Genomic DNA, 19126 nt, shown 5'->3' with positions numbered 1-19126 from the left:
CTTATGATGATCTCATCAAAGGTTCGAGTGCTATAGCTACTTCCTCTTCCTCCTTCTCCTATAGTTCAGGAGTGTTGGTCCCCACCTCTATAGACTAGAGTAAAATTGAATTTTGATGGAAGCTCTCTAGGTAATCCAGGTCCTTCGGGAACTGGGGGAGTCTTCAGAGATGAGGAAGGAAGAGTGCTGGCCCTCTACTCGGGTCCAATTGGGGTGGGAGACTCTCTAGGGGAAGAAATAAAGGCCCTACTTCAAGGCCTCAGATTGGCAAAACAGTGGGGAATACAACAATTAGAAGTGGGAGGTGCCTGCAAACAGGTAATAGGTTGGATTCAAGCAAGAAGTTTGAGCACATGGTCTTTCATGCAACCGCTAAGGGAAATTTTGAACTTAGCAAGGGAGTTAAGGGTGCAGTTCAAATGGGCAAGAAGATCAGCAAATGGGATGGCTGATACTTTAGCTAAGCAAGGAATGGGAGGCTTTGTTTTGCGCTTGTTTGTAGGATTGTTAATGTAATTGGATTTTCTATCCATCCTTTGGGTGGTGACAGATGTGCTTTTTAATGTCATAAATGAAAGTTTCCGTTTCCTATCAAAAGAAAAAAAAATACAATACTGAAATCCTGTTACCATCCAAAATAAAAATAAAATATAAAGCCCCTCAACTAGTATGTTCCTGAACTTGCAACAGATTCACATCTTCTGGTTGAAAATCACATTCAAGATTTACAACAAATGGCCCTTCTTGTTTTGTAAATAAAAAATGTCCTAGAACCAGAGAAAATACAATGGTAGACAGTAACACCAGGAACAGAGCATGCCAAGAATTCTATGGACCAAAAGAAACTTCACAACTGTTTTTGAGGCTGCGCCTCATGCCTCTTATGTGGGAAGCTCAATGTATAAGTTGTTTCTGCTGAATTTTAATAAAAGTTTTTAATTAATTGTCAAAAAAAAATCACAACTTAGGCTGCAATGGGTTCAGAAGCAGTCTAGTCTGTTGTTCACTTGTTCCAAGACCCACACCCAGCCCAAGCCCAGACTAAAGACAACATGATCCAATCCAGGCCCAAGTTGCATTGTTAGGCTTGAGCATTTTGTTTCCCAAATTTGAAAATCAATTTCTTTTCCGAATGTAACAAGTCACAGGGAAAAGAGAAATTAAAAAAAAAAAGGATAAAGATAATCAATTATACACACACACACAAAGATCATCTTGATTTTCATTATGCAAATATCAAATTAACAGAAAGACAACCACATAAATATAAGAATGACTATTTTACAATCAAAACAATCCATGACTTACTTCTGGGAACAAGCTGGGGCATTCAGCAATATGTCGAGCAAGACTCAATGCGGCGGGTGATGTGGGTGGCTCTCCCACCGTAATATTGTTAAAATAGAAAGCAGCCAAATTATCAACAGCTGATGCACACTGCCAAAAATAATTAAATTATCATAAATGCACACCCCAGTGCACAGGCTGGCCTCCAAAAGATCACAAGATAAAACTGATACATAATTCAGGTTCCTGATTGACACTGAAAAATATATGCATGACTTTTAACATCTTTCTATGTTACAACTACTGCAATTAATGTCCTAGTAAGTAAAACAAATAAACATAGGGAAAAAGGTACAACAGAAACTAGCAGACAGGCACATGCTTTGCAGAAGATATACCAATAAAATAAAAAAATATATTAAATAGAATTTATACCAAGAGGGGGGGGGGATGTACATGAGAGAAAGTAAAAAGAAAAAAAATAGAAACTAGAAGCCCAAAAAAGCCAAAAAAATACAAAGGCAAACTGTTCCTACTATACAAAGAAGCCCCATCCACCCCTGAATTTGGTAAAGAATCAGCCATAACATTCAGTTCCCTAGGAACCCATCTGAAAGTTGTTATATTGACATGAGGTCACTTGCTAAAGTCAAGTTTCATCATTAAATAAAGATAAGCAAGTGGCCTTTAATATAAGTAAACATTTAGTGTGATGCATACCTGTGATGAGATATTAGCATCAAGACCTTTTAAACCAGATTCTAGAGATCCAGCAATATGCATGAAGGTGCTTGTATCTAACTTTAATACAAAACCAATATGGCTGCTGAATAGAACTTCCAAGAAAGAAAAGTAGGCCCTGGTAAGCTGAAAAGAGGAAAAGACCGTAAAATTTTCCATTAAGGATTGACCCAAAACAAATTAATGAAAATTTTTTGAAGGATATATGACCAGAAAAGTTTCAATAAACTTCATAACAACATAGTGTCATGAACAGTATAAACATAAAAGCATCTCTCTATTCTTCATGGTTCTAAATAGCTTAGGCTTTTCCCAATGTCTTTTTCCTAATTTGACAAGCTAGAAAATCCTGAAATGAAAATTACAAGTTTAGGTTTTTCTTTTTGACTAGTGAAGAAATATCCTAGTACCGAGGACTTCAACAGACACACAGTACTCAGTATGATTGTATCTCTAAAATTCACCAAAAAGAGCACAAGTAAATGAGTAGAAGAAAATTTCATAGGAAGATGGTCATGAAAATTACAACAGGATGGCATGAGTTCACTAGCTGCTACTTAGAGAAATATGTATGACCAAGGAGTTTTATGGCAATATTGTTTCACACTCAAAAGTGCTCCATTTACTTGACTTTTGATCCCATATTTATTAAATTATAAATCAGAAGCCATGTTTTCCAAAAATAAACTCTTTTACAACGATTCTTAAATTTTAAATTTGAAACTTTAGAGAATTCTACTCGGTGTAAAAAAGGTCAATAAAGGGTGAGATAGTGTATGGAATGTGAGCTCAATGCCAGGCCAATACACAAGTCCACAATCTAGTAGACAATTGATATTGGTCTTATCATCTCCCATGTGAAAAGAAGTAGAGTTGTGTGTGGAAAATCTCAATTTGATCCGATCAGGAACAGAAAATGACATTATCTAGCTTTTAATACCTCATCAACTGAAGGATATGATCTAAGAGCACAATCACAAAGCCTTAATAGGTATATAAGATAATAATCTGGTAATAAGATGAAAAGGGGGCACTATTTTAGGACAAATTGAAGGATATGAACTAACCCATCTTTAAGATCACCAAGTGTGTAGCTTGCGTTGTCTCTAATTTCTGATGTTAGATCTATGTGTACTCAATGCTGGCCTAATCAAAAAGTCCACAATCTAGTAGATAGTTGATAGTGGTCTTATCATGTGGCAAGAAATAGAGTTGTGTGGAAAATCTCAAATTGCCCCAATTAAGAACAGTAACAGCTGACATATCTAACATGGATGTTAGAAAAAAAAATCTCAAATTTAGCGTGGAACCGTGTTTCTTCATACATGGACTGCTAATTTTTTTGGATAACTATGTAAACTGCAAAATTGCATTATGAATTGGTTGTTACTAATGGTTGGACACATTGACTTGAAAGTTGGTGATTGTAGTTAAGTTGGATATGGAAGTAGTTTCTTGGAATGATCCCAATCAGAAAAACAATCTATTGAAAGTATGGGAAAGTTAGGATACCTCATATAAAGGGAGGTAAGACCCTAATTGGATGATTCTTCTTTTTCCAGGTGTGAGCAGGAAGATTTACTGGTTACTGGTTATGTCTTGGTTTGTGTGTTGTGTGTTCTATGTAGCCCCATACATCCAGAAATCACATGTTTTTATCTACAACCAACGAGATCCCAGATAAAGTTTATGCCACCTATTCTCAATCATAGAACACTACCAGGAGCTATAAGCTTAAGAGAGAAGCTAGTAATATGACACAAGGGAGAAGTTGGCTGCCATGTATTTCTCCTTTTACATGCAATCTGGGAGAAAATTGATCATCTAGAGGAACTTAAATGGAAAGGTCCACTTGAACAATATGAAGAGTTTATTGCGAAGAACCAGGTCCTTGAATTCATAGCTGGCTTGAATGTTGATATTGGTTTCACTAGGCATGCATTTTCAGTATTCATGTGTTAGTGGTGTTAGTGAAGGGGTATTTCAGTCTTTGTACCTGTTGAGAATGTTAATGTGTACTGTTATGTTAGTTCGAGTGCCTCTTACTTAAAGAAGGGCACTCAAGTCTTTTCCAATAAGTTAATAATATAATAACAGGTCTGGCCGAATCTAGGGATGGACTTTCTCTAATTCGAACCAGCCCTTCTCTCTTTTCTCTCTTTTCTCTTTTCTTCTTTCCTCTCATACTTCTTGCTGTTTACTTTACTTTACAGTCAACGAACAAGACAGAATTCTAGGGCAGGTCAAACTTCAACATGGTATCAGAGCCAGGTTCACCAAATCAGACTTGCTAGAATTCTGTCTTCTGCGCATTCGAATTAGGGTTTCTCTTGGGTTTCTCAGTTGTGAGTTGGAGACTGGGAAAAGGGCTGAAAAGGAGTGATCGCCCTCTTCCCTAGGAGGTTTCTATGCCTCCGGTTGTGTCGTTGGTGATTGGTTGCTGTGGTTTCTAAGCCCTAGTTAGGGCTGGTACGTGTGGTGCAGTGGTGTCTCAACCCTTCGTGTGGTTGGCCTTCAGGCGATGAGGTAAATTTTTTTTATATACTTTTTCTGTTATGGAATACATGAGAGGTGTAGTACAGTTCGCATGATGGGTTTTCAGATTGCAGTATGCTAGGATTTATGCTAGGGTTTATTCTGGTTTGTGTGTGATTCGAATGGCAATAGTGTCTACTTAATGGTGAAACTTCCTATAGTTGTGGATTAGTGTTGGTGGTGTTACAAGTGTGGTTTTCAGCATTTGATATCGCTGAAATCAGTGTGTAGACCTCGGTGAGTAGGGGTTGTGGTGTTGCAGTTTTCAGCATTTAATACTGCTGAAATCAGTGTGCAGATTTCGGTGAGTAGGGTTTGTGGTGTTGCAGTTCTCAGCATTTATTACTATTGAAATCAGTGTGCAGATTTCGGTGAAGTGTCTGTGTGTAGTGCTCACAATTCAGTGCTCAGAATTCAGTGATAAGGGAGTTCGGCAATGGCAGATAACAGTGATAGTAAACCTAGTGTCATGATATCTACTGACTACCTGAATGTCCAAATGACCTCCATTAAACTGAATGGAGAGAATTATGTCCCTTGGGCCAAGTCTGCAGAGGTTTTTCTGAAGGTGAAGAAGAAAGTGAAGCATATAAGAGAGGAGAAACCCCCCGCTAATTCTCAGGAGTATGAAGACTGGGAACAGGAAGATGCACAGATCATTACATGGTTGTGGAACAGTATGGAACCCAAAATCAGTGTGAACTTCATGTTTCTTGACACGACCAAAGAGGTGTGCAATCATGCTAAGAAACTGTATTCAGGTCAGGATAATACCACTAGGGTATATCAACTGTATCAGGAATACTTCAATCTGCAACAGGGAAATCAGAGCCTTGAGGAGTACTATGCTAGTGTGAGGAATATCCGTAATGAGTTAAATGTCTATCATCCTCTCACTTCAGATGTCAAAGTTCAACAGCAACAGCGAAAGCAACTTGATGTGACACGGTTTCTGGTGGGGCTGAAGTCTGAGTATGAACCAGTACGAGCCCAGATACTAGGGGGATCTGCTCTTCCATCTTTAGAGGAGGTGTTTGCTCGTCTTCGGAGGGCTTCCATTGGATCTATGGACTCTAATGTCTCCGATAAATCAGCATTTGCAATGTCGAGAGGTCGAGGTGGCAGAAGTGGGACTCGAGAAGCCCAGCCTGGCAGGAGTGGTAGTGGTGGATCTACACATATCCGTGGTGGTGGTCGTACTGGAGGCAGAGATTCAGGGGGAGCTCGTGGTAGAGGACGTGGCTCGGGTCCACGGAAGTGTACTCACTGTGGTTTGGATGGACATACCATTAACTACTGCTATGACTTACATGGTCCTCCCTCAACGTGGGCCAACCATGCCATGACTAGTGACACCAGTTTCAGCTCTAGACAGGAGAATCGGTCAGCTGACCCGATGCCTTCTACTCCCTCAGATGGTCCAGGCAAGGAGATGGTGAGTGTTCCTCGTGATGAGTATGAGAGGTTTGTTCAATCCAAGTCGCAGCAGAACACAACTTCCTTTGCACACTCAGGTATGGCTTGTTTGGCATCCACACCCAACCCCTGGATTATTGACTCTGGAGCCTCCGATCACATGACGGGAACTCCAGGTGTGTTTTCATCTCTCACTCATTGCTCAACATCACAATCTGTTACCCTTGCTAATGGCTCCACGTCATCTATCTGTGGTGTTGGTAATGTTGACCTACACCCTGTATCCCTATCCTCTGTTTTATATGTACCTAAGCTTCCATTTAATCTTATGTCTGTTAGTAAGCTGACCAAGTCCCTTAAGTGCTCCATCACTTTTTACCCTTCTATGTGTGTTTTTTAGGATCTCAAGACGGGGATGAAGATTGGTGGAGGGCATGAAGCCGGTGGACTGTATTATCTTGATGGTGGTGGACAAACGTCAACGGCCCTTCAGTCATCCATTTCTCCTCTCCAGTGGCATTGTAGATTTGGTCATCCTTCGTTGAAAGTGTTGTAGTCCTTAGTCCCTTCATTGAGTCAACTTTCTGTTTTAGATTGTGAGTCTTGTCAATTTGGGAAACACCATCGTGTTCCCTTTCGTTCTAGGGTCGATAACCGTGTGTCGAGTCTTTTTTATTTAATTCATTCAGATGTTTGGGGTCCTTATAAAGTGATGTCATATAATGGATACCGATATTTTGTTATTTTTGTTGATGACTGTTCAAGAATGGCGTGGCTCTATTTAATGAAAGAAATAAGTGAATTATTTTCCATCTTCCAGAAATTTTATGCTGAGATCCGCAATCAATTTGGCGTTCACATCAAAATTTTCCGTTCTGATAATGGTCGTGAATACTTGTCTTCATCTTTTCAAGAATACTTGGACCAACATGGCATTATACACCAAACTTCATGTACCTACACTCCGCAACAAAATGGGGTTGCTGAGAGAAAGAACCGCCATCTTGTAGAAACGGCACGCTCCCTCATGCACCACATGAATGTTCCCAAAACCTTTTGGAGCGATGCAATGCTTACCTCTTGTTTCTTAATTAATCGGATGCCCACGTCTATCCTTGATGGTCGTTCTCCTTTTAGTGTCTTATTCCCCAACATGTCTCCGTTTCCGCTTTCTCCTCGGGTATTTGGGTGTCTGCTTCGTTCATAATCTGAGCCCCGGGACTGACAAGTTAGATGCACGTTCCCTGAAGTGTATCTTCCTTGGCTATTCCCGAACTCAGAAAGGGTACAAGTGTTATCATCCCAGTTCTCGTCGTTCCTTGGTATGTGCTGATGTTACATTCTTCGAGTGTACTCCGTTCTTCTTGGGGTCCAGTGCTGCTGCTTCCCCCACATCACCACCTCCTCTTCTTCTTCCTGTGGCTGATCCACCTCCTCTGGTTCCAGTCATGCCTACGTCCTTGCCTCCGGTGCCACCGTCGGTTGACCGTCCACCCATCCGTCACGTGTATACACATCGCCCGCATGTACCGGTTGCAGCTCCTCCAGCTTCATCACCGCCGACAAATCCAGCTCCAACTCCGACACCAACCTCCGACCTAGATCTTCCTATTGCCTTCCGGAAAGGTAAGCGTACTTGCACCCTTCACCCTATTTCCAATTTTGTTTCACTTACCCACCTCTCCGCCTCCCATCGCCAGTTCATATCTTTGTTATCCTCCGTGGTTGTTCCTAAGGATGTCCAGGAAGCCTTTACCTCTCCAGAGTGGTGCCGTGCTATGGAAGAAGAGCTCTCTGCTCTGCATCATAATCACACTTGGGATCTCACCGCTCTTCCTCTTAGGAAGCAGGCTGTCGGTTGTAAGTGGGTGTATAGTGTTAAGTACTTGCCAGATGGTCATGTTGAGCGCCTGAAGGCGCGACTGGTTGCCAAAGGGTACTCCCAAACCTATGGCATTGACTACACAGAGACATTATCCCTGGTTGCTAAGATAGGGTCAGTTCGTGTCGTCATCTCTCTTGCAGCTATGTATGATTGGCCTCTCCATCAGCTAGATATCAAAAATGCCTTTTTGCATGGTGATTTGCTCGAGGAGGTCTACATGGAGCAACCACCCGGGTTTGTTGCTCAGGGGGAGGATGGTAAGGTATGCAGACTTAAGAAGGCTATTTATGGACTTAAACAGTCCCCTCGAGCATGGTTTGGTAGGTTCAGTGAGGTGGTCAAGAAGTTTGGTATGAAACAGTGCCAAGTTGATCACTCCGTCTTCAGTTTTGACTCTTCGGCAGGCAAAATAATATTGGTGGTGTATGTGGATGATATCGTTGTGACTGGGAATGATAAAATGGGCATTGACAGATTGAAGGCATTCCTATAGGAACACTTTCAGACAAAGGACCTTGGCAAGTTGAAATACTTTTTGGGCATAGAGGTAGCAAGATCTAAGCATGGCATTAATTTGTGCCAGAGGAAATATGTGCTTGATTTACTGGAAGAAACAGGATTGTTGGGTACTAAACCGGCTGAGACACCTATGGAAACAAATACGAGGCTGAGCAGTGATATAGGTGAAGTGTTTGAAGAGCCTGGCAGATACCGACGACTTGTAGGCAAACTAAACTATCTAACCATTACTCGGCCAGATATTTCATTTGCGGTTAGTGTGGTGAGTCAGTTCATGCAGAAACCTTTGGTCCCACATTGGAATGCAGTGCTAAGGATTGTGAGGTATCTGAAAGGAGCTCCTGGTCGTGGTTTGCTGTATAGAAGTGGTGGAAAACTGGTAGTAGAAGGATACACCGATGCTGATTGGGCAGGTTCTATGTCTGATAGACGATCTACCACAGGCTATTGCACCTTTCTAGGGGGTAACCTGGTAACATGGAAAAGTAAGAAGCAAACAGTTGTGGCAAGAAGCAGTGCAGAAGCAGAATATAGGGCCATGGCACATACTGCTTGTGAATTAGTGTGGTTGAGGAACCTTCTACAGGAGATAGGATATGACATCAGTACTCCAATGAAGCTCTATTGTGACAATCAGGCAGCGGTTCATATCTCTTCCAATCCAGTGTTTCATGAAAGAACCAAGCACATCGAAGTTGACTGTCATTTTGTGAGAGAGAAGGTGCTGAATGGGGTGATAGAAACTGCATATGTTAGTACAGGAAACCAGTGGACAGACTTGTTTACAAAAGGCTTGAGTCGGGGGAGAGTGGACTACATATGTAACAAGCAGGGATTATATGATATATACTCACCAGCTTGAGGGGGAGTGTTAGTGGTGTTAATGAAGGGGTATTTCAATCTTTGTACTTGTTGAGAATGTTGATGTGTACTGTTATGTTAGTTCGAGTGCCTCTTACTTAAAGAAGGGCACTCAAGTCTTTTCCAATAAGTTAATAATATAATAACAGGTTTGGCCGAATCTAGGGATGAACTTTCTCTAATTCGAACCAGCCCTTCTCTCTTTTCTTCTTTCCTCTCATACTTCTTGCTGTTTACTTTACTTTACAGTCAATGAACAAGACAGAATTCTAGGGCAGGTCAAACTTCAACAATATGTTTACTCTTCCTACAACATATTCTCTTGTACAGGGTGAAGAGAGCAGGAGGGCAGATAATGCTTTCAGTCTCAATAAGGGAGCACTCAGCTTTGGCAACTATGATGTAAAAGCAAAAATGGAGCGAATCTACTGAGAAATCTGAGAAGTTGGTATGTAACTATAGCAAGAAGCCTCAAAGAATACCAAACTTGAAAGTCAATTGGGGATGTGTGGCTAGGATAAATTTGGGAGAGGATTGCATTTTACTGTTGGCCGAAATCATAGGTTGTGAGGTGAGAACTTGGCCCCTAGAGTACCTAGGAATGCTGTTGGAGTAAACCCTAGAGTAGATAGTTTCAGGAAGCAAATAGTGGAAAGATTTGCTAAAAGGTTTGCCTTTTAGAAGAGAAACTATATCTTTTTAGGGGGAAGAATTACATTGATCAAATCTACCCTAGCAAATTTGCCCACCTATTACCTTTCCACCTTTATAATCCTGGTGAAAGCAATTTGAAAAAATGATGAGAGATTTTTTGTGAGAGCCAGTAGATGAAAAGAAAGACCATTGGCTTGGCGATTTTCCACTCACACTGCAATACTGGCGCTTCACATTAACAAACCTCAAGAATGGACTAGTCTCTAGGTTTGGTAGGCCTTCAACACTTGGTTTAAACTAGGATTTTGGGTTCAGAAGGGGATTGAGGGACAATGAATATGAACCCCTTATTCTCCTACTTTCTATCTTGGAAAAGGTTTTCTTGGATCAAAATCTCTTGGATGGTAGAATTTGATACCCTTCCCCTGATGGTCACTTCTCTTGTGCTTCCTTCTTTAACCTTTGTTGAAGATTAATTAGTTTTATGATGTTTTTCTGAGTAGATGTTTTATGTTAGTTGTTAGACAGGAGGTGGGGACCACAGTAGTTATGTGAATCCAAATTTTATTATGTTTTTTGAGTGTTATATATGCTGTTTTATGTTTTGCCGCCCTATAAGGGCATAGTTGTCTTTGTACTGTTATATTATTTTAGTATAAATAATAAGTGAAGGGGGCAGCCAGATTATTGCTCTTTTCTTTCAACTTCTCTTCTTGTCTTCTTCTCCTTCTCTCTTCCTTCTCTCTTCAAGAAACTACTTTCTTTCATATTTTTTAATTCAGCAGATTTTACTTGGTATCAGAGCGAGGTTAGGGTTTCTTGAAGCATTCTTATGCAGCCCTAGATCAGCCAACTGCATGAAGTAGTAAAGGGCTGATCGATCTGCTATAGACTGCCCAGTTCTTGGAGTTTTTGGTGGAATCTAGACATCAAGAAGGTGATCTACTATTCAGCATCAAAATCAGGAAGAACTGGAGTACGAGGAAGAGTCCCAAAAAAGTTGGACTCTTTGTTTTTTATCTGATCTTGGGCACCCAGGTATTGTTAGTTTTCTTTTGATTTTCTGAAGAGGGCGGTTTGGTTTCTGAAATTTTCTAGGCCTCCCGAAGTGATCGATTCACTTTTCTCTCTGTTGAGAGGCATGGGGAGGAGAGAGATTTCCCTCCAGCTAGGGTTTTCTTCTTCCGGAAGGGTTGGTTTCTATGTGTGTGGTATTAAATTATTTTTTGAAGGTCTCCAATCTATTTTTTCCTACTGTTGAACTGTTTGAAGTAAAATGGAGAGTTAGAATACCGAGATGAAATCTACCGGTACTGTGGGACTGGGTGTTGGAGGTAGTAGTGATATTTTTGGGTCTGTGATCATTACTACAGTAAATCTTGGTGGTACAAATTATTTGGAGTGGGCACAATCAGTTAAGATGGCTATTGGTGCCCGTGGAAAATTAGGGTATCTCACTAGGAGGAGAAGAAACCTGATACAGACTCTTTCCGATGGGTGCAAGAGAATTACATGGTAATGTCTTGGCTGTGTAATTCTATGTTACATCATATTGCAAAAAATTTCCTATGGGCTAATACTGCTAAGGAGATTTGGGATGGAGTGACTAAAACCTACTCTCAGAAACAAAATGAAGCCAGAGCCTATCAATTAAGAAATCAGGTGATAAGTATGAAACAAGGAGAAAAACCTCTTGTTGTGTTTTTCTCCATGCTGAAAACCCTATGGCAGGAAATAGATCACTTAGAAACTGTGGTATGGGAAAGTGTAAATGATGCAGCAACTTATCACAAACTAGTAGAGAGGAATAGGGTTTTTGAGTTCTTGGCAGGGCTGAACCCTGAATTTGACATTGCTAGGCAACATATTCTTTCTAGGGAGGGTGTGACACTCTCTCAGGCCTATGCTTTTGTCTCTGGAGAGGAGAGTAGGAGGAATGTAATGCTGAGATAGCCTGGAATTGACCAATCAGCTATGGTTGGTACAACAAAACCTAAGCCGAATGGAGACAAGGGGAGTAGTGAGACTAGAAGGGAAGATAAGGACTTGGTGTGTGATTATTGCAAGAAGCCTAAGCATACCAGGGACACTTGTTGGACGCTTCATCCAAATCTTATGCCTGCTCGGATAAGAAACAAGAAGGGAAATGCAAATGTAGCCACTACAGGAGACTCTTCAGCCCCTCTCTCCCAAACTGATTGGGAAATCCATTGCAGTAGTAGCAGTGAGAATAGAATTGGAGAGGTTTGGACAGCTTATGAGTAAGAAAGATTCACCCAACTCTAGCCTTCCAGATGGACAGCAGAATGCAGGAGCCAACTACACCACTTCCTTCGCACATACAGGTGGTAAGGAGGGACCTCCCTGGATTATAGACTCAGGAGTATCTGAGCATATGACTAATGCCCCTACCATTTTCAGTTCCAATTAGTTGTGCTCTGGTAGAGACAGAGTCTCAACAACAGATGGTTCACATATGCTCATTGCTGAGAAGGGGACAGTTAGAGTGACCAATGATATAACTCTGTCCTCTGTTTTACATGTCCCTAGACTTCATACCAACCTACTGTCTGTTAGTTCTTTGACAATAAATTTGAATTGTTCTATGACCTTTCTTCCTGGCAATTGTGTTTTGCAGGATCTGGAGTCAAAGAAAATGATTGGGAGTGGTCATGAGGTGAATGGAGTCTACCTTCTAGATGAGATTCCGAGATATCAGGGCCATCATGTTAGCAGCAGCAGTAGTAGTGGGTCAAAGTCAGTAAACCAGATTATGCTTTGGCACAATCGCTTGGGACATCTTTCTTTTAGTTCTTTGAAATGTCTTTTCCCAAAGTTGTTTGAGTCTATTCACTTATCTACTTTGGAGTGTGAGAGTTGTCAGTTAGGAAAGCATTGTAGACACAGTCTCTTAAACCAAGTAATAAAAGAGGTACTTCTGCTTTTAATATTGTTCACACTGATGTATGGGGGCCATATCAAATCCCTTCCATGGGAGGATTCCGTTACTTTCTCTTGTTTGTGGATGATTATACACGATATTCTTGGACATATTTGATGAGATCACGTGATGAGGTTCCTAACTTAGTACGACAATTCCACCAGATGGTTCTCACACAATTTGGAGTGGGAACTAAGGCTTTTAGATCAGATAATGCCAAACAGTACTTTGAGAAGGACCTAACCACGTATCTCTTAGAACATGGTGTAGTTCATCAGAGCAGTTGTACATATACACCGCAACATAATGGAATTGCTGAGAGGAAAAACAAACACATTGTGGAGGTTGCAAGGAGTCTTATGGTGTGTGCTTCAGTTCCTGTGCAGTTCTGGGGAGATGCAGTTCTTACAGCCGTACATGTGATTAACCGTGTTCCTTCACAGACTTCGGGGTTTAAGGTGCCATTTAGCCTCCTTTTTCCAGATGGAGAGATATTTCATATACCTCTGAGGGTTTTTGGTTGTGTTTCTTTTGTTCACATTTTTGGCCCTCATCGCAAGAAATTGGATCCTTAGGCCAACATATGTGTTTTTCTTGGGTATGCTTGTAATCTGAGGAGCTATACTCGAAGTAGCAAAGAAGAGAAGAGAACCACTGAAATGAAGAGAATGTCGAACTGTACTAGCCAGTCGACCAGCCTTTTATTTATAGATGAATGTAGTACAAGGTACAAGAAATTATAGGGATGCCCCTGATTAGTGATGGGACACCCAGATGACTTAAATCATTAAACATGAATAGGCCCATTAACACAGGCCCAGTTACAAGATAAGTTAAACATAAGAATGGGCTAATAAGAACTCTTATCAATCGAACATCACTCTAACATTCTAACACTCCCCCTCAAGCTAAGCATGGATATCAATCATGTTTAGCTTGCCAAATATGTCCCGGAACTTTGTTGTTGCCAGCCCTTTTGTTAATACATTTGCAATCTGCATCTCTGATGGAGTATAAGGCACACAGAGTTCTCCTGAAATAATTCTCTCTCTGACAAAGTGTCGATCAATACAGCTTGAGGGGATTGTTGGCAATGTTGATAGCAGCTTTATTATCACAATACAGCTTGAGGGGACCCTCAGTCTTGATACCAAGCTCATTAAGGAGGGTTCTGAGCCATAAGAGTTCAGCAACCCCGTGTGCCATAGCTCGGTATTCTGCTTCTGCACTTGATCTAGCCACAACATTCTGCTTCTTACTACGCCATGTGACTAGCTTTCCTCCCAAGAATGTACAGTAACCTGAGGTTGATTTTCTGTCTCCAATAGACCCAGCCCAATCAGCATCAGTGTAGGCTTCAATTTCAAGTCTGCTGTTTTTCCTGAATAGAATTCCTTTCCCTGGGCAAGTCTTCAAGCATCTGAGAATTCTTTCCATTGCTCTCATATGAAGGGTATTTGGTGAGTGCATGAATTGACTGACAACATGCACTGCATAGGCTATGCCTGGCCGAGTAAGGGATAAGTATATCAGTTTTCCTACCAATTTTTGGTACCTTTCCTTATCACAACATTCCTCACCCATTGATTCTTGTAATCCATGGTTTGGTTCTATTGGAGTGTCTGCTGGCCTGCATCCCATCATGCATGTTTCCTCTAGGAGATCTAGCACATATTTTCTTTGACATATGTAGATTCCTTCTCTTGATCTAGCAACTTCAATCCCAAGAAAGTATCTCAGATTTCCCAGGTCTTTGATCTCAAATTCTGAAGCTAAGAACTCCTTCAGCCTCTTCATCTCTTTCACATCATTTACAGTAATCACCATATCATCCACATACACAATGAGTGTTGTAAGTTTGTCATCCTGTCTCCTTGTAAACAATGTATGATCTGCACTGCTCTGAGTGTACCCCACTTTCTTCATGGCCAAACAAAGTCTCTCAAACCATGCCCGGGGAGATTGCTTCAAACCATATAATGCTTTCCATAGTTTACATACCTTCTTTCCAACATCATATCCAGGTGGGGGTTCCATGAATACCTCTTCATGAAGATCACCATTTAGGAAGGCATTCTTCACATCCAGCTGATGAAGTTCCCAAGAGAATTTTGCTGCTAGTGATAGTAGAACCCTAATTGTGTTGAGCTTTGCTACTGGGGCAAAGGTTTCCTTGTAGTCAATTCCTTCCTTTTGTGTAAATCCCATTGCCACAAGCCTGCCCATGTACCTCTCAATTGACCCATCTTCCCTATGCTTTACTGTGAATACCCACTTGCACCCAATAGTGCATTTCCCCTCTGGCAGGTCACCAATTCCCACGTTCCTGCTTTCATTAGGGCTTTCATCTTCTCATTCATGGCTTCTTTCCACCTTTGGATCAGATGCCGCCTCTGAATACCTGGAAGGGACACATACAGAGGAAAGAGAAGACACAAAGGAATGATAGGTAGGGGATAAGTGTGAGTAAGAAACATAATCAGCTATGGGATGCCAAGTGGTAAGAGAACGAACAGGCTTACGGAGAGCAATAGGAAGATCCAAATCTGAATTAAGTGAGTCAGAATTACCTTGGATTGCAGAGACAGATTGATCTGAGTTCAACTGGTTGCAATCATGAGATTGAGAGCCCTTCTTCCTTCTACTGTATGTAAGTATCTCTTTCTCTTGTTTACTGGAACCTTCAGAAGCATCAGCCGAATCTAGAGAAGTAACTAGCACAGTGGGAGTCTCACTAGGTTGACCCGGAATGTTACAGCTAGGAGTAGTGGAAGGTGATGAAAGGGGAACAAAAAAGAAGGGAGACTGAGAATCCTCTTCCAACCCACTACTCTCCCCCTGAAGAGGATTCTGAGAAGACTGGAAATAAGGTTGAGACTCAAAAAAGACTACATCTCTGGTGACATTTTTTCTTGGAGACAGGATCATAACACTTATACCCCTTTTGTGTAAGAGAATACCCCAAAAATATTCCCTTTTTAGCCTTAGGATCCAGCTTGGTTTTCTTTGGATCCTTCACATGTATGAAGCATTTACAGCCAAAAACTCGTGGGGAAAGAGGAAATTCTGGAAGAGTGGCACACAAAACAGAGAAAGGAGTCTTCATGCCCAGTACCTTAGATGGCATCCGATTTATCAGGTATGATGTAGTGAGAACAGCTTGAGACCAATATTGCTTGGGCACATTGTGTTGGAAAAGAAGGGCTCGAGCTGTCTCCAATAGGTGCCTGTTCTTGCGCTCAGCAACCCCATTTTGCTGAGGGGTGTAAGCACATGATGATTGATGTAACATGTCTGCATCTTCCATGAATGAGTTCAGGGATCTTTCAAAGTATTCAGCAACATTGTCTGAATGGAATTGCTTGATCTTTTTATCAAATTGTGTTTCAACCATCTTGCAAAACATCATAGTTATCTTGGGAACTTCATCACGTCCTTTCAACAGATAAATCCAAGTGCACCGAGAATAATGGTCAATAAAACTGATAAAGTAACGGAAGCCATCAATGGAAACAATAGGTGAAGGACCCCAAACATCGGAATGAACCAAATCAAAAGGGGCTTGAATTTCATTACTAGAAATTGGATACATTGATCTACATTGTTTTGAAACAACATTGCTAAAGAAGAAAAAGACAAATGACCTAGCCTAGCATGCCACAAGTGCAACCTAGCTATTGACTCCACACTTTCTGGACTAGTAGTAGCAGAAGCTTGCAAGGCTGAGCTGACATCCTCATCAAAATAGTAAAGGCCCCCATACTCATGACCACTCCCAATTGTTCTCCTCGTCAATCTGTCCTGGAAGACACAATGAGAAGGAAAGAAAGTTATACTGCAGTTCAAATTTTTTGTAAGCTTTGAAACAGACAACAGATTTCAGGTAAGACTAGGAACATGTAGGACTGATTTAAGAGAGAGATCCTTGCTTAGGTCAACCACCCCCTTTCCAGAGATGGTGGAGAGGGACCCATCAGCTACTCTCATCTTATCCTGGCCAGACAACAAATGATATGTAGAGAATAAGGAGGACATATGTGTCATATGGTCAGTGGCTCCGGAATCAATCACCCAAGAGGTAGAATTAATGGAACTAGTTGCACTAAATGTAGAGGCTGTACCTAATTTGGCAAGAGAGGTGGAAGCTAAAGAATTGTTCTTCAGACAGGCTAATGCCCGGCTGAGAACCTCTACCTCACTAGCTGTGAAGCCCAAAGTACTTGGTCCAGAGGAGTCGGCAGCCTGCCTTGCGGTGGAAGAGGACACTGTTTGAGTACTCTGTGAGTTGTCACTACTGTTGTTGGTGGCAAGATTCCCACTTGTTGTGTGGCCCTTATGTTGCCTTTTGTCCTTTCTCAGAGCAACTGGCTTCAGATGAGGGTACAAGAACCAACATTTCTCCTTTGTGTGTTTCTCACCACCACAATGGGTACACTTGAGGGACTTCTTGTCTGAAAATCTATTCCCCTTAGTGGAGACTAAGGCTGAATGTTCTCCAGGTAGTTCTGTTGACTGTGTTTGGGAGTCGATTTGCATCTCCTTTCTCCTTACTTCTTCATTCCTCACCAGGTAGTAGACATGGTGAAGCTCAGGTAATTCATCTCTCCCTAGAATCTGTGACCTTATACCTTCATATACAGGGTCAAGGCCCGCTAGAAACTTAAAGGCTCTGCCCTCCTCAATCTGCTTGTCATGCCTCTCCTTATCCTTGGCATTTTCCCAATCCAAAATCAAGTAGTGGTCAAGCTCTTCCCAGAGACCTTCCAGTGTTGCAAAGTATGTTGCCACGGACATGTCTCCTTGCCTTAGGGCTGCAATGTCTTGGTTCAGCCTGTAGATTCTAGCATTGTTCTTTTTCTGGCCATATGTCTTCGATACTTTCTCCCAAATTTTAGCAGCTGTAGAGAAGTGATGAACAGTTCTGGCCACTCGAGGAGTCATGGAGGCCAGCAACCAAGACATGACCGTGGCATTTTCCTTGCGCCACACGATGTATTCAAGACTGCCAATTTCTGGTTGTTTCTTGTCTCCATCCAAATAGCATGTGAGATCACGACAAGTAATGAACAACATTGCTGAGACGGACCACTCTCTGAAGTTATACTCATCCAGCAGCACACTTGTAATCTGCAAGCTGTGCAGATTAGGGTTTTCCAGGTTTGAGGACCTTGTGACAGGTCTGTTATCTCTAGAGGAAACTTCACCGGATAGTGAGGACATCCTGACTTCAGTCCAAGAGTTGTTCACAATGTTGTAGGTGGTTCTGTTTAGGACTAGCCGAAGTGGTCATAGTGTCCACAGTGCTGGTAGAAGTGTTCACAGTTCGGGTACAATAGCAAGTAAAGGTCTGTAACTGAACCAGTTCACAGTGCTGGTAAAAGTTCAAGGTTGCAACTGTGCTGGTAGAAGTGCAGAAGTAGGGCTGGTATCCGACCTGAAAAAAAAAAAACTGTAACACTGTTCTGCGCAAGTCTTGCTGGAGCACCGAAGCTGCAACTATAGAGGAAGCTCTCCCCCTTTCGACTAGTGCTAGGACTACTAGAATCAGTCCTCAACTAGGTCTGTCCTATACAGACCTCTCTTAGTAGCCCAATAGCTACTACTTGCTGAAAAAAAAACTAGTAGGACATCTACTTCTGGGTCTTACTTCCCTTGAGTCCTACAACCAAGAGAAACCCTAGGTTCGAACTTGCTTTGCTCTCTTACACTCCTAGGTTTTTACTGCAGCAACCCAGAAAAGGAAGAGAGAAGATGAAAAGACAGCAAGAGAAGAGAGTGCGCCTGCTGAAACCAGGAAAGAGCTAATGCTCTGATACCATGTAATCTGAGGAGCTATACTCGAAGTAGCAAAGAAGAGAAGAGAACCACTGAAATGAAGAGAATGTTGAACTGTACTAGCCAGTCGACCAGCCTTTTATTTATAGATGAATGTAGTACAAGGGACAAGAAATTACAGGGATGCCCCTGATTAGTGATGGGACACCCAAATGACTTAAATCATTAAACAGGATTAGGCCCATTAACACAGGCCCAGTTACAAGATAAGTTAAACATAAGAATGGGCTAATAAGAACTCTTATCAACCGAACAACACTCTAACATTCTAACAATGCTCAGAACCAAAAGGGGTATTGCTGTTATGACCTAGTGTCGAGGAGCAGATTTGTCACTATGGATGTTACCTTTTTTTAATCCACATTCTTCTTCTCGAGTGGTTCTCCTCAACGGGAGAGTTTTGGGGAGGAGAGCTCACATTCTGTTCCTCTTCCTGTTTCTATGGTGCCTCC

At 41.7% G+C, this 19126-nt stretch overlaps 1 protein-coding gene across 6 annotated transcripts in view; it reads right to left on the bottom strand.

Annotated features, from left to right (window-relative positions):
* The window catches only part of LOC104593606 (ARM repeat superfamily protein), a 108423-nt gene that overhangs the window by 13703 nt on the left and 75594 nt on the right, over nt 1-19126 (bottom strand). For all 6 annotated transcript variants that reach the window (XM_010253540.3, XM_010253542.3, XM_088891240.1 and 3 more), the window contains exons 25-26: nt 2008-2154; nt 1309-1437 (exon numbers count right to left, since the gene is read on the bottom strand). In XM_010253540.3, coding sequence (XP_010251842.1) covers nt 1309-1437; nt 2008-2154 — 276 coding nt within the window. The remainder of the gene's footprint in view (nt 1-1308; nt 1438-2007; nt 2155-19126) is intronic.

The sequence above is a fragment of the Nelumbo nucifera genome, chromosome 7, assembly GCF_055504915.1.
Source record: "Nelumbo nucifera cultivar China Antique chromosome 7, China Antique-T2T, whole genome shotgun sequence".
Taxonomy (NCBI): domain Eukaryota; kingdom Viridiplantae; phylum Streptophyta; class Magnoliopsida; order Proteales; family Nelumbonaceae; genus Nelumbo; species Nelumbo nucifera.
The sequence above is the reverse complement of the archived record's forward strand: the minus strand, read 5'-3'. Positions and strand labels throughout refer to the sequence as shown.